This window comes from Theropithecus gelada, chromosome 13, assembly GCF_003255815.1.
Source record: "Theropithecus gelada isolate Dixy chromosome 13, Tgel_1.0, whole genome shotgun sequence".
Classification (NCBI taxonomy): domain Eukaryota; kingdom Metazoa; phylum Chordata; class Mammalia; order Primates; family Cercopithecidae; genus Theropithecus; species Theropithecus gelada.
The window spans coordinates 67,553,186-67,568,448 of record NC_037681.1 but is presented as its reverse complement, the minus strand read 5'-3'; the positions used below and the strand labels follow the sequence as shown (position 1 = coordinate 67,568,448).

Sequence of the window (15,263 nt, the reverse complement as noted above, 5' to 3'; positions counted from 1 at the left end):
GCCCAAGGGCCAGACCCCAGCAGCTCACAGTGGAACAGAACCCACAGGGAGGAGGGAAGGAAGGCCAGCCAATGGCTGCCAGACACAAAATTGAGCACCAAAAATGAAGGGTTTGAGCCCTGTGAGTTCTGCCCAGGAGGGAGCAACACAGGACAGAAGGGAAAGGCCGGCAAGGCCTCTCAGGGAGGGGCAGGCCCGGAGTGGCTTCCACACGTTAAGTTTTCTGTATTAAGCTTCCACATGGGATTTTGTTTGAAAAAAGGGCTCAACTGCTAAAAACAAGTTTGAAAACCCCTGATATCAAGAAGTATGTGGGTGTCTGGGAAGGGGCCAGATGTGTCTGCAGGCTGGTGTGTGTGTGTATGTGTATTTTATTCTCAGTTTGGGAGGTTTGCAGTAACTTCCTCTGTGTGTCTGTAGAGAGGAAAAAGCCCAGGGCTTGGTGGCCGGAAGCCCTGGCCAGGCTGGAATCCCGGCTCTGCCACTGACAAGCGCTGTGACCGTGGACAAATGGCCAGCTTTCTCTGAGTTGTGGTTTCCTCATCTGTAAACCAAGCAATGAACTGTCCCTCCTCGTGGGGCTCTTGTGAGGAGTCTGCAATGATGAATTGGAAAAATCACCGCAGGGGCAGACAGCAAACAGCAGCACCTCCAAGATGAGCAGAGGGTCCTTCTGGGCGGGGAGCTGGTGGATGGCTGATCTCTCTAGAAGCTGGGAGAGGGCATGGCTCTCTGTGGGGGAGGACTGTAGGCTAGGGTGGGTTGGCTCATGTCCCCCCACCCTGGGGTGTTGACCTTAGAGCCTGAAAGGAGACACCGGGCTGGGGTCAGGCTGGGGCCCAGAGGCCCAGGGCCTGTAACAGGATCTTCTGCCACCTGCCCCTGACACCAGCCCAGTTCATGTTTGGTAGCAACTCAGCGCTGTTTGCTGCCTGACAACTGGGCAAGACAGCCCCAGGAAGATGCGAGGTCTCACCGACTCTGCCCTGAGCCCAGCGCTGCATCTAGGGCCTGCAGACAATCCTCCTGGCACCCCGACCCTCCCAGAGAATAGGCCTCCAGAGAGATGGTGGCAACAAGAACTGGCATCTCAATTGCATCCAAATGTCCTAAGTGAATCCCCCATCCCCCATCCTGGTGAGGGGGTGCCCCACGCTGAAAGAGGAGATCAGATCTGCAGAGAGGCTCCCAGTTTTGACCTTCCCTTGGGAGATGCCACAGCTGTGCTGGCAGCCCACAGGGATTTGAAAGTTGTTTATGGTGATCAGACACCATAACTCCAAGGGGGCGCTTTGGGCTGGTTATAGCCACAAACATGGTTCCAGGGAGGTGCAGGGCTCTGGGGGAAGTCCCCAGAAATTCCCACCTCAGGACCCTCCTCCTTCTCTCCCTTCCTGATCGCAGGGAGTGGGGATGTGTGGCCACATCTCAAGTGCTCGAGACCCTGCTCTCCCAGGAAGCCTTCCCTGAGGACAGAGTTCCTCCTGACCACACAACCGCCTCAACGTCATGCTTAGTCACTGTGGAGCTCATGGATGCGATCTCTGTCCTGCCCCTCCCGAGGCTGAGAGGGATAGAGCCCCAGCCTCCTGCCTGCTTTGTTATTCCCCAAAGGACAGCAGCTCAACAGGGCTCAGAGCTCAGGATGTAGCCCAAACACAGAGCCAGGGAACCCAGAGGCACCCCACACTTACAGATGTGGGCCTCCGACCAGGGATGCTGCCCACGTGGAGCTTGGCAAGCCTTGCCTCTTACGGCCACGAAGGCGCAGAACCTAAGGGGCCCAGGGTCTTGCTGGTCTGGGCTCACACTCAGCGGGGAGCCTCCCTGTGGGACCCAGGTCCTTTGCAGAGGCAGTGTGTGGCCAGGGGCTGTGGCCTGGGAGTGGATGAGGGAAAGGGCCTTGCCTTTTCAGAATCCACTGCACGCCATCCCACCCCGTAAGTTCAGTGCCTGATGATGCCCACCAAGGGCGGAGCAGTACAGAGGTCTAGGGGTGCGCATGCCTCTTCTTCTTTTGAGGGGGGCCTGCCCTGGGAAGCAGCCTTGGCGCTAGGCCAGCTGTGGGCCAGGCTGAGCCCTCCCTCCCCACCCCTGCCCTCAAGTATTTATAGAAGTTATTTTGGGAATTTTCTCTCTGAGCTCAAGGCACATTCCTGGGATTCTGTAACAGCCTTTCCAGCTGGGAAGCCAGGAATCAGCTGGAAGCTGCAGGAGCCTTCTGGTCCCTGGAGCCTGCCTTTGGGGACACCAGGGCTGCTGGGAGGAGCCTGCTGTACAGGAAGGGCCCTCCCTCTCGCCACCCTGGAACATGGACACACCCTTCCAGGGAGGCCCGCATTCCAGCCCAGCTCCGGGCTCTCTGGCGTTCCGGGTTCTCTCAGGTGTGTCAGCCTCAACCTGTCCAACCAGACCTGGAACGGGAAGGAGGGAGGCACCTCTCCAGGCTGAGAACCTCCCACTCCCACCACCACCGCCTTCCTGGAGCCAGGGCAGCTCCAAAGCCACAGGGTCCCACTTCCCTGCTGTGGGAAGGGGGGCAAACCCTTCCAGCTCCACCCAGTGCTGGGGTGGGATGTGTTCACCCCAGAGCCCCCTGGGCCTCAAAGGAAGCGGCTCCTGCTGAGAAGAGCCCAGACTCACATGGAGCCCAACCTAGGTGGGGCCTCCTGGGGTAGGGGGTGCCCGTCCCTTTCTCTTTTGGGTCCTTTACAAGTGAGATGTTGAAGAACACCAGCAGGCCTCTTCAGCTGGGGCTAAGGGTTGTCTGTTTTCAGAGGGGCAGGGGCCAGCGGCCAGAGGCCAGATGGGTCACACCCTGGGGGACTCTGGAGCCTGACAAGCCACCAGGAAATTGACTTCCTTGTCAGCCGTCTCCTCTGGGCAGGGGCTGGGCCTTTTCTCCTTCCCTTCCTGGGCTGGTATCAGGTTCCAGGTCTATAAGGGCCTTTGCCCATCCTGGAGCACTGCCTGGCCCAGCCCTCCAGGTCAGTCAAGAGGCTGTGGCTAGGCCTGTGGATCCCTGGTTCTAGAAGTGAGTGCCCGTGATGGGGAATGAGAAGGGGCCCAGTCACAGAAGCTCCCCTCTCTGGGCAGGAGGTACAGCCTAAGGCACAGTGAAGGTCAGTTTGGGGAAGGGGCTGCTGGACAGGGAAAAAGGACCACGTCACCTTCTCTTTCCATGTAGGGTGAGTCTTTCTAACTCTTTCTGAAAAAATGGATTCTGGAGCTTAATGAAGCCAGCAGTGCTCAAGTATCATTCAGATCTGAATCTATGACAGGCTTCCTCACCAGGGTTGGTGATGGACTTCAGGAGCCTACATCAGCTTAAGGTTTTCCCGAAGTCCTGATCCAGGGCTCAGGGTGTGTGTGGGGGGTTGTGCCAGCCCAGGAATAAGGTGGGTATGGAGGGGTCTCTGATCCCCATTGAGCAGGTGCTGGGAGACACACCCTCGCACCCCCTACACCGTGGGCCTGCAGAACCCTTTACTTTCATCTCTTCCACTTTCCCATCAGGGAGTGTGACCTCAGGCAGTACTGGTGAGGGGTGAAGAGAGCACTCACAATAAAATCACCTCATCAGAGGTCACACAGCCAAGATGCTCCTATTGAACTTCCCTGCCCAGAAGAAGCAAGATTCCATGTCCTTTCATGGCCTAGACGCCTCTAAGCCGCCTGCCACAGCTCAGGAAATGAACATGGAGAAAGAAGCCTAGAGCCGGTGGTGCGTCCTGGACCCTGAGACATGGGGCATAGGCAGCAGAGGCCACTGTCCCCAGGAACCCTGCTGTTTGTGCACGGAGCCCCACCCAGTGTCAGGGCGCCTCCAAAATGCTAGGCACTGAGTGTCACTCCTCAGCTGCTCAGAACATCCTTCCTCCTTCAACTCAGAAAGCAGATGCTCAACCAGATGCTGAACCGGCATGACAGTAGGTCAGGGCCTCCCCTGAGCCTGCCACCGCAGAGCCTCTGCCCCAACGGGTGCAGATTACCCAAGGTCTCTCCCTCGTCCCTCAACTCATTCTTCCCCACAAAGCAGGCTGCCCTCCCCGTAGCTAAGGTCAGCCTGGGCCTTGCACTGTGTGCACTCTTGTCCTATCCACAGGGCAGCTAGGGTGTGTCACCTTGGCCAGACTCCCCTGTGGACTCAGTGGGGATGGGGTGGCTTTACTGCAATGAGTCTCTGGGGCTTGGCACCAGGTTTCCACTCCCCACCGAGAACCAAGAGCATCGAACATGGCCTGGCAGCTATGCTTCAAAGTGAAAAACGTAAAAATAACCCTAATGACTGGACCATTAACTTATGGATTTAACCTAACTCTAAAGGTGCCTAATTCTAAATTCCCTAGGTGCTTGGTATAGCAAGGCTCATTTTACAGATGAGAATACTGAAGTTCTGAGAGGCTATGGAACTTGGTCAGTGAGTGAAGGCAAAGTGGGACTCAGGTCTAGGTCAGATGAACTTGAAGGCCCTCCTCCAACCTGCAGGTGCCTCCTCCAGAGCCAGCTCTGATACTCATTTTAAAAATCATCCCAGCCAACCAACCCTAGGAGAACCTCAAAGGCAGCTTGGAGGTCCCTGTCCCTGCCAGGCACTCCCTCCCTGTCTTCTCAGCACCCTGCTGGCATCACAAGGAAATCTGGGCCAAAGACCCTCATCCCACAGTAAGTATGGTCCAACAGAAACCAGCCAAGGTGGGGCTCAGGCTCAGGCCACATGCCACCAAGTCATCTATGTGAATATAGTGATAAAAATGCCCAATGTTGACTTATCTTTTCACAGCTTTCAGTTCACCTGAGCTCTAAAACTACTCCTTGAAGTCACAAGAGAGTCTAAATTATCATCCCAATTTGACAGGAGAAAAAACTGACCAAGTGCTATGGTTTAAATGTGTCCCCCAAAATTCATGTGTTAGAAACTGAAGCCTCAATCAGCAGAATTGAAGTGTGAGACCTTCCAGAAGTGATGAGGTCCGGCAGACTTTGCCCTCCTGAATGGACTGATGCTGTTATCTCGGGAGCGGGTTCCTGACAAAAGGATGAGTTCAGCTTCCCCTTCTCTCACACTCTCTTACCCCTCCACCTTCTGCCATGGGATGAGGCAGCAAGAAGGCCCTCACCAGATGTGGCCCTCGATCTTCAACTTCTCAGCCTCCAGAATTGTGAGCAAATAAGTTTCTGCTTATTGTAAATTACTATTAAAAAATATATTTTTAAAAAGGCCACGCATGGTGGCTCATGCCTGTAATCTCAGAACTTTTGGAGGTTGAGGTGGGAGGATTCCTTGAGCCCAGGAGTTCAAGACTAACTTGGGCAACATAGTGAGTCCTTGTCTCTACAAAAAATAGAAACAAAATAAAATAATAATAAATTACCCAGTCTCAGGTATTCTGTTATAGCAACACAAAATGGACTGAGACACCTGGTGAGGAAAGTAACCCTTAAGCGCCCCCATAACGCAGGGCGGGTTGTCTTAGGTTTGTCACCTCTCGTGTCTGGTCCAACCCTCCATGATGGGGGAGGGGCCACCCAGCAGGGGGAGGGAGTGACGGATGAAGCTCTGTGCGGCCACAGTTCATCCTTTTGGCCTTAGAGACCAGAGCCTTCTTGATGGAGTCCCAGAGCACCTAAAAAGGCCCAGCCCAGAGCCTCAGGGCTTGGATAGGCAGAGCTCTGGACCTCAGTGACTCAGGTCCCCGCCTTGGGAGGTACCAGGGGTAGTGGTAGGGAGCTTCTGGGGACTTAAGATGTGCCCCCTCATGCCACAGCCTGGGGTGAGAGATGAGAGGCTCTGAGGCCATCCCCACGCTCTTGATCCCGCAAACCCACTTAAAGAATGAGGTGGCCTGCTATACACTGGCAGCAAGAGGGAACCAATTAAGGAAAATCATTCATCGTCACTCTGTCATCAAGAGGACTGCAGATAACAACGCTGTCTTCCTGTCTCTCCAGGGGCATTTGGAGAGTGAAGAAGCTGGGTCACATGCCAGGAATGCTTCAGAAACTGCATCCCAGGAATTACATTACTAGAGCCAAAGCTCATGCAGAGCCATCTCCCCACTCCTGCAGGGGTGCCTGACAGGGAGAGGTTCTGGAGAGCCTGGAACTCCCTCACCAAGAAGAAAGCATGAGGAGGGGAGGGGCTGGGGTACGGGAGGGACCAGGAAACTCCTCCTCTCCAGAGTCTGCCCCTGGGAGAAGAGGGCAGAGTGCCACCCAGACACCTCGCCTGCCCACTCATGCCTGCGGGTGTCAAGTTGTCTCTTGCAGTGCAGACAAGCTGCACCAAAGTGTCCACACTCTCTTTAGCCAAGCTGAGGGCAGGGAGAGTTGGTGGCTCTGTGGCTAGGGCTAGGACCTTCTTCAGGGGCTGCTGAAGGGTAGCAGAACATGCCACCCCAATGTCACTTGGGCATAAGGATTGTTTTGAGCTGAAGGCAACTGAGAAGAAGCAGAGACAAGAAAAGCTCTCTGCCCTCCCCCTATTTGCCTGAAAGCCGGATATATACATTTATAAGGGTATCCCTCCTCCCCCTCAACCAGGAAGGACAAAGGCTGATCACAGAAGACAGTGTTAAAACCTTATCAGCCTGGAGATGGCACAAAGGAATCTATATAACAAGCTCTGCTAACTAGCCTTTATCTACCATTAGTTTCCCATTGATTTGTCTTCCCACAATTTTCCATCCCCAGAGACTCCAAGTCCTTTTTCTTTGTCTCTTGCTTCTTTTAAATTGTATGCTCTTGGTTGAAAATGCTATGTAAGCCAGAGTTCTAAGCTACCTCTTTTGTTTGTTTGTTTGTTTGTTTTGAGACGAACTCTCGCTCTGTCGCCCAGGCTGGAGTGCAGTGGCGTGATCTCAGCTCACTGCAAGCTCCGCCTCCCGGGTTCACGTCATTCTCCTGCCTTAGCCTCCTAAGTAGCTGGGACTACAGGTGCCTGCTACCACACCTGGCTAATTGTTTGTATTTTTAGTAGAGATAGGGTTTCACAGGATGGTCTAGATCTCCTGACCTTGTGATCCACCCGCCTTGGCCTCCCAAAGTGCTGGGATTACAGGTGTGAGCCACCGTGCCAGACCTCTAAGCTACCTCTTTAAGCTTTTCTCATTTTTCCTGAGGATCTCCCATGAGAACATTTTATACATGTTAATAAAGTTCTGTTTGTTTTTCCTTGTTAATCTGTCTTCTGTTACCAGGGTCCGAGCTAAGAACTCAGAAAGGTAGAGAGAAAATGGTTTTTTCCTTCCCTACACTGGGAAACCAAGTCAAGCCACTCATTCCATGAGGTGCTCTAATCTCAGCTTCATGACCAACCAATGACCCTCCCATCACGAAAGTCAGGTGACCTCAAAGGAACCCCCTCCTGGGAGGGTTCTTAATGACCCAACCAGTCTACCAGTCACTGTTGGAGCTCCCTGGTTTCCTCAGGTACCTATTCTGCCCTTGGAAGTGCCTGGTGCAGAGGGGATCCGGGGAGGTAGCAGGGCAGAGATAAGCTCCAAGAGACGTGCAGGCTGCCGGGGGTCCCTTCCTGGCCAAGCCTTGAAGCTCTCTGAAGAGCAGTATCAACCGGCGACTCCTATGCATCCTGGGAGGCCTCTGCCTTCCTTCTCACGTTTCAGGCAGGCAGGCAAAGTTCAGCCTTCCCCTTCTTGGCTAGAATTTTCTGCCAGTGAATTCGGTTCTGAATACCCCAGCCGAGTGGGATTTCCAGCTACCTGGAGAGAAGTCTGAGACCACGCTGGCAGACTGTCAGGACCTGCTCCTGTGATTTGATTTCCACTGCAGAGAGCACACTTCTTTTCTTTCTATACTTGCCAGTTTCCCGGAGGCCCCTGGCCATCCTTGAGCCCGGTGCAGACAGCAGCCAGCAGGACCAGAGCCTGATGGACAAACTCGGGACAAACTGTGCTGGTTCTCTTGCCCAGCAGAGAACTGCCAAGGTGGCATCTCCTTCCTGCCTGGTCTGGGTAAAAAACCCTGAGCTGAACCCAGAGCAGGGCTAGAACCACAGAAACATCTCTTATTGCATCTAGGGCAGGGACAGGGAGACAGGGAGAGTAGAGAATCCGCTCTTGGCCAAAGCCTATATTCTTAGAGACATGGGGCCCCTGGCCCCTAAGAGCAAAGTCTTCAACTCCCACTGGGCTTTCTTTAGCCTCTTGGCACTTGCCAACCCCATTCTAAGGACTAGAGGGCCAAACCCAGCACCCACACAGCACAGTAAGAATATCTTCACCGACCACTTTCCAGACCTCAGGGAGCAGGACCCACTCACGACCTCAGAGGGCTCGCTGGGGGCCCTAAGCTCCTCTAGCCCAGGCCTGTGGGTGGCTGTGCCCTTAGGGGAGGGGAGGGTCTCCTCCTTGTACTGATCAGAGGCCAACGTCCTCATAAAGTCACAGTGGCATGGTAAGGCCAGAGTGTCCTCCCTGGAAGCCTGCCCTGATTCCACAGCAGGGATACCACCTCCCTTCCACATTCCTCTCTTGGTAATTCTCCAAGGCTGTACCAACCTCCAGAGTTCACAAAGGCTCAGATGACTGATGTGTCTCTTTCCTCTACTATTTTTACAATGAATCCCTTACAAAAATGTGAAACTGACTTAGAATGACAGCTAGTCGTTCCTATCATGTTGTATCACATTGAAAAAGATTCCAAGATCACATCTTTGCTCGGTGGGAAAAAGGTGCTGTGATTGCTTAGCAATATCTGACACTGGTGAGGGACTGAAGGGGAGTGGGATCTTCCACGCTATGCTTTGCTGTCTCTGGGATTGCACTGCAGACGTTTACACTTTCACATGCGTCACCTCATTATGATTAGAACAACACTATGGCCCAGGAACAATGAGGATCGTTATCTACAAAAGGGGACACCAGGAGCATGCAAGTTAAGCGTGTCTTTTCCTAAGTCCCCCAGGTGGATCAGGGCCAGAGCCAGGATTAGACCCCAGATGTCCTGAGTCTCAGGCCAGCACAGGGAAGACACTTAGATCTGGGAACACTTGAGATCGACTCACTAAAGCGTTCAAATGTCTTTAGAAAATGAGTGCTTAGCAAATCTTCCCCAGGCTGAACATTTGCTATTCTTTATGCGTATGTGTGGGATGCTGGCAGGAACAGAGCCTGTAGACGGGATGGGCTGCCCACGCAGAAGCCGAATGCCCCTCTGGTTGCTTGTAACTTTAAAAGAGGGCAGGCCTGGCTCCAACTTGCTCCAATTTCATCAAATCAGCAAGGCACCCCAGGAAGGAAAAAGGGACCACTTCAGAAACATCTGCAGGGAGCCACTCTGGATGGCTATTCAGTTACCATGGAAACCTACCCTTGGAAACTGCTTCAATTTCAGGAAAATAGCTACAAACAATAATAAGCATAAATGAAAAATGGTACACTGTTACTTCAAAATTGTACTTGTTACTGGATTTTGTTGGGTTTTCAGGGCTGAGCCTGCAGGCTCATATCCGTGAACACAGTGGAAGGCAGACATCTCTGCCTGGCTGCAGGCCTAATGTTATAGCCCACACCCTCCCTCCCACTGCCCTAATCAAGTTTCTGGATGTGACCTCTGGCGAGGCATTTATCAGAGAAGCTGATGTCTAAATTGAGGGAGGAAGGAGGAAGCCTCCTGAAGAAAGCAAACATTTGTTGAGTTGACTGGAAGGCAATGCAGCCATGTGGGAGGGAACACAGACAAGGGTGTATGGTGACTGCACGAGCTTTCTTCATCCGAGGCTGAACATTCACACAGACCTAAGTTAGAAATCTACAGAAATCAGGCAGCGGGAATAATAGCTGAGCTGGGAATTCCTGTTCTATTTCCTTTTCAAGGACTGTCAGGTTGGAAAGGACCTTATGAAGATGGCCTGGTCTGGCTCCTCCCCATGTGACGCTGCATTCTCTTGGCAACACTCTCACCAGATGATTACTGAGTATGTGCCTAGACTATGCTAAGAGTTATAATGTTTTCCCTGACATGGCTGAAATCTAACTCCCTGCCTGTAGCTTCTACTCACAGACAAATCAGCCCCCTTTTGGCAATGCCAACCCTTCAGCCATCTGGAGCCATGCTCCTGATGCCTCTGTGCTCTCTCTGTGCCAGACGTCAGGGATACCCTAATGGCTGTTCCCCTCAACGTGCTCTCACATGGAGATATCTAAGGTGGAACCCAGACCCTAAGAGGGAAAGATTGTTGCTAACTGTGGGCTCCTAGATTATCCTTCAAAAATCACTTGTACAGATGCAGGCTTGCAAGCTTCCAGATCACTACATTTATCTGGACACCTGTTCTCTGGAAGCAGCAAAGGAAAGCAGGGAAAAAATGATAATCTATAGGGTCTGGAATATCACCTGTCAGAGCTGGTGCTCAATAAATGTTGCCTGGACCAGAGGATACCCACCAAACAGACGATTAAAACTAAGGGTCAGAGAAGGTGGCTGACTTACTCATGATCACCAGGTAGAGGACAAGAGTATCAGCATCCTGCTCCCCAGCCTCTTTGCTTCCCACAGGGAGGCCACTGTGCCCTGGACACCCAAGTCCTGAGCCTATGAACGAGGACCAGGGACTACTGGATCCTCTTAGCACCCCATGGACCATTCTCAACGTGTGCTTGAGTCAGGTCTGACATGACAACCCACCCCAGAAAACCCCCTGAATCCCACCAAAGATATGTGGAACTCCTTGGAAATGGAGAAGGCAGGGAGGGTCTGGGGACTCCCAGAAAGAAAAGCATTTTGGTAACCGCCCTAGATTCTGGATTAGCCTTCGGGGCAAGGGTCTGATGAGTAACAATGACAGCCTTTTGGGGCTAGATCCCTTTGTAGAAACTTACAGCAAAAGGAAGTCACAAAGAGTATCAACCAAACCTTCTAGATTTTGTCATCAACACAGACCCTGATTGAAGGGAAATGGCCTGTGTCTACCAGAGAAGGCTAGGTATCCCAAGAACTGTCTCTTCCAACACAGCAGGAGGGAAGTCCCCTCCCCCAGACACCAGGGAACAGCAGTAGCAAGGCACAAGCAGGCAGTGGAGTATGGGGACAAGGAGGGACAAAGGGGGATAAGGGCCCTGAGGCTGTGGGAGGAGGTGGCAGGAGTGTGGATGGAGGGGGGCGGGGTCTGACTCACCAGGCTGTGCATGATGCGCACGCCATCTGGGTTCACTGTGAGCGCCTCCTTGTACAGCTGCTTGGCCTCCTCCAGGCTGCCCTTCACCTCGGCCAGCCGGCCCCGCATATATAGTACTGAGTGAGAAGTGGGGAAGAGGCCTGCTGCCTCCTGGATGCAGAAACCTGCTTCCTTGAGGTGCTTCTGCTCCATGAACAGCTCAGCTGCAAAACCAGAAGGGCAGTGGGAGGTGTGAGTTGTGGGGAGTCAGAGGCATCCTGACCCCCTCCCTGCATCCTCAGAGCTGGGGAACCGGTCTTAGGTGACGAACACTATCCCACCGAGTCACAGCATGGGGCACACTGACTATGGGATGTAGTGGGAACACTAGGTAACAGTTTCTGAGAGCTTCCTCTGTGTCAAGCACCTTGCTAAGTGCCAGTCAATGGCACCAAGATCATCCCAGTTAATGCTCACAAAAATCCTGTAGAACAAGCTTTTTTTTTTTTTTTTTTTTTGAGACAGGGTCTCCTTTGTCAACCAGGCTGGAGTGCACTGATGTGACCATGGCTCACTGCAGCCTTTTCTAAAAAAAAAGTTAATTTATTTATTTAGAGACAGAGTTTCCCTCTGTTGTCCAGGCTGCAGTGCAGTGGCACGATCTCAGCTCACTGTAACCTCTGCCCCGCTGGGTTCAAGTGATTTTCCTGTCTTAGCCTCCCGAGTAGCTGGGATTACAGGCATGCACCACCATGCCTGGCTAATTTTTGTATTTTTGGTAGAGGGGCTCAGGCTGGTCTCAAACTCCTCTGCTCAAGTGATCTGCCCACCTTAGCCTCCCAAAGTGCTAGGATTACAAGCATGAGCCACTATGCTCGGCCTCACTGCAGCCTTGACCTCTTGGGCTCAAGCAATCCTCCCACCTCAGTCTCCTGAGTAGCTGGGACTACAGACATGTGCCAACATGCCCAGATAATTTTTGTATTTTTTGTAGAGATGGGCTTTTGCCATGTTGCCCAGGCTGGTCTTGAACTCCTGGGCTCAAGAGATCCTCCCATTTCAGCCTCTCAAAGTGCTGAGATAATAGGCATGAGAAACCACACCCTGCACAGGTACTTTTATTACCCCACTTTAGAGGGGCAAAAACTGGGCACAGAGGGGTCAAGGCATTGGACTAAGGCCACAGTGGGAGTAAGTGGTGAAGCCAGGGTTTGCATTGGGCCGTTTGACTTCAGAACCTGGCGAGGGGACATGGCGTCCCCTGAGCTAAAAGCTTGCTCAGGTGACTGCAGCCTCTTTTTCAGTGTTCCTTCACTTCCTTTGTTCATTGCATGTCCAGGGAAAAGGGGATGGAAGCAGACCAGGGAGCTCTCTTTGGGTCCCTTGGTCTCCCAGGCAGGGGCTGACTGAAGGTGGGTATGTGCTCAGAGCCAGGGAGAACCAAATGACCCTGCCAAAGATAGGGTGGGAGGATGAGGGAGAAGAGGCTCAGGGGCAAAGGAGGGCACAAACCAAGCATTGTTGGTAACAGCTACAGAAACCTCCCCTGCGCTGATGGAGAGCTGATGGGCCAAGCCCGGGTTTGGGAAACATTTTCTCATTAATCCTGACAGCAAGTCTTGGAAGGAGGCATAATCCTCACTTAAAAAATGCAGGTGGCCGGGCGCCATGGCTCACGCCTGTAGTCCCACCACTTTGGGAGGCCAAGGCGGGTAGATCACGAGGTCAGGAGTTCAAGACCAGCCTGGCCAGGATGGTGAAACCCTGTATCTACTAAAAATACAAAAAAAATTAGCTGGGCATGGTGGCGGGTGCCTGTGATCCCAGTACCCGGGAGGCTGAGGCAGAGAGTTGATTGAATCTGGGAGGTGGAGGTTGTGGTGAACTGAGATAGTGCCACTGTGCTCCAGCCTGGGTGACAAAGCCAGACTCCATCTCAAAAAAAAAAAAAAAAAAAAAAAAAAAAAGCAGGCTTAGGAGGTGAGGACCCTGCCCCATTCCCTCACTGAGAAAGGGCAAAGCCAGGGCTGGACTCCCCAGCAGTTCCGTGGCCTCCCTCCAAAGCAGACACACACCCCTTTGGGCCAGCAGGCAGGAGAGGATCTGTCCTGGAACCAGAGGAGTAGGGAATGGGGCACTTTCTCCAATCCAGGCCAGCCCACACACACACACATTTGAGACCCACGGGCACACCCCACACTAAGGCACTTTAGGAGACGCGGCTCTTCAGCCTCACTGGGCACTCAGCCTTTGTCCAAAGCAGCCCCCAGGCTTGGCAGCCCACTCCTGGGGCCTAGCCTATGCTGAAGGCACAGAAGGATCAAGATACAGACGGGGAACGCAGAAGGGCCAGCAGAGTCTGACTTGTGGTTTTGCCAAGAACTCTGCCTAGCAAAAGCTGACAGCTGAGGTTACCCTAGTTCAGATTATGTCTGGGGTGGAGAGAGAACAGATATGCCCAAGGGAATCTCCCAGAAAGAGGTGGAGAAACCAGGCCCAGACATTCTCTCTTCCTGTCCCAATAGGCAGCAGGAGAGGCCTAACTAAGGCCTTGACTGCAACACAGGCACTGGGGTACATAGCACGAGCACTGCCTAGGGTTCACTGTGCAACCCGAGTAGCCTGCCATATCCTAAAATACAACGCTTTCTGAGTGAGAAGACTCTTTTTCTCTAGTGGAGGTGATAACTTGGGAGGATCAGAGAATTAAACACAGAGAAGCCAGGCTTTCCGGATATGGGAGAGAAATGCGGGCCCTAGCCCCTGGGGACAGCCTGAAATAGAGATTCCCAAGGCAGAGAGCACAGGAAATGGGGGCTTTGAACCCAGGGGCAGATGGCTGGTGGGGGGAGGGGTCAGAGATTTGGTTATCTCAGCCTCAGCTCTCCCTCTCTGCTTTGCTGTTGAGCTGCTGCTTGGGCGTCTGAACAGAGTGCTTAACATACAACTATTGAGTACTGACTACGTGCCTGGTCTCCCCATGAGGAGGAGAAAGAGTGGGGGCAGGGGTGGGAGCAGCTGAACCACTAAACCACTTGAGAGACCAGGGCAGTGGAATGACAAGTGCCACATCTGAGTGTTATGGGTACTCAAGAGGTGCCAGGTCGGTGCTGCTGGTGTGGTCAGGGAAGTCTTCCTGAGGGAGGTGGCATCGGAGCTGGAGCCTGAAGGCTGCAGAGGCCTTTGGACTAAGAGGACAAGGAAGGTGGGCTGGGCTCCACTGTGGCAGAATCCCCCAGGGTCACGAGAGAGGAGAAGCAGAAGGAAGTGTGTGGGTGTCACTTCTGCAGGGTGGCTGCTTCCTCCATCGCCAGAAGCTCAGTTTAGCTGAGGGCCCAGGGGTCAAGCTCCCCACTCCCCTGGACCACTTGGCCCTGGCACAGCTCATTAAGCTGTTTACAACTTGCTGCCCTGTCTCCAGAGGCTGCCCCTGGTCCCTCCCTTGGGGACCCCTCATAGTGCATTCACATCAAGAGATTTTAACTAAAGGGCACCCCACCCAATCCCAATCCGTCTTGCCTCGGGGCCCTGGGTATTCCAGAGGCCTGGGCCTTGCTGGGCTGGCCACACACCAGAGAACACGTCCTGAAGAACCGTAGGGCTGTTCCACTGACGGGCTCCATCCCCAGTTAGACAGGAAACCAGAAGACACAGACCAGAGCCCAGGGAAGCCTCCCGTGGGCTTCTGGAGGCCTGGCAGACAGTGCCCAGCAGGGCCAGCCTCCAGGGTAGGCCTCTGACCTGCAGACAGGCCCACAGGTCTGGGGTGACAGTGCACCACCCCTTGCTAGTCTCAGTATCCCTGAGCAGATGCCTTCGGCTCCTGCTTGACGCTTTGCCAGCCATGGTCAGACGGCTGCAGGAGCCCTGGGGCACCGCATCCACCCACGGCCCTGATCCTTCCCAGCCCGGCCCTGGCTGCCAGGTCCCAGTGGTGCCCACACCCATTCCAGCATCCTCTGGCCAGGGCACCACATTTTCCTTGAATTTTCATTGTCGAGGTCATCAGCCCAGCACACAGGACCTTGCTGCACCCTTAGCGTCAAGGGGCCCCTCCATTCCTTCACTCTCTCTTCCCCTTTCTGATTTTCTCTCTGCTCTCATCATCCTCCTGCCTACCCGCTGACCTCTTCTCTTGCTTGTCTGT

The 15,263-nt window shown here is 53.5% G+C and overlaps 1 protein-coding gene across 4 annotated transcripts in view; it reads right to left on the bottom strand.

The window, feature by feature from the left end:
- The window catches only part of TTC7A (tetratricopeptide repeat domain 7A), a 159,331-nt gene that overhangs the window by 4,037 nt on the left and 140,031 nt on the right, over nt 1–15,263 (bottom strand). For all 4 annotated transcript variants that reach the window (XM_025405656.1, XM_025405658.1, XM_025405655.1 and 1 more), the window contains one exon: nt 11,138–11,340. In XM_025405656.1, the coding sequence (XP_025261441.1) occupies nt 11,138–11,340 (203 nt within the window). The remainder of the gene's footprint in view (nt 1–11,137; nt 11,341–15,263) is intronic.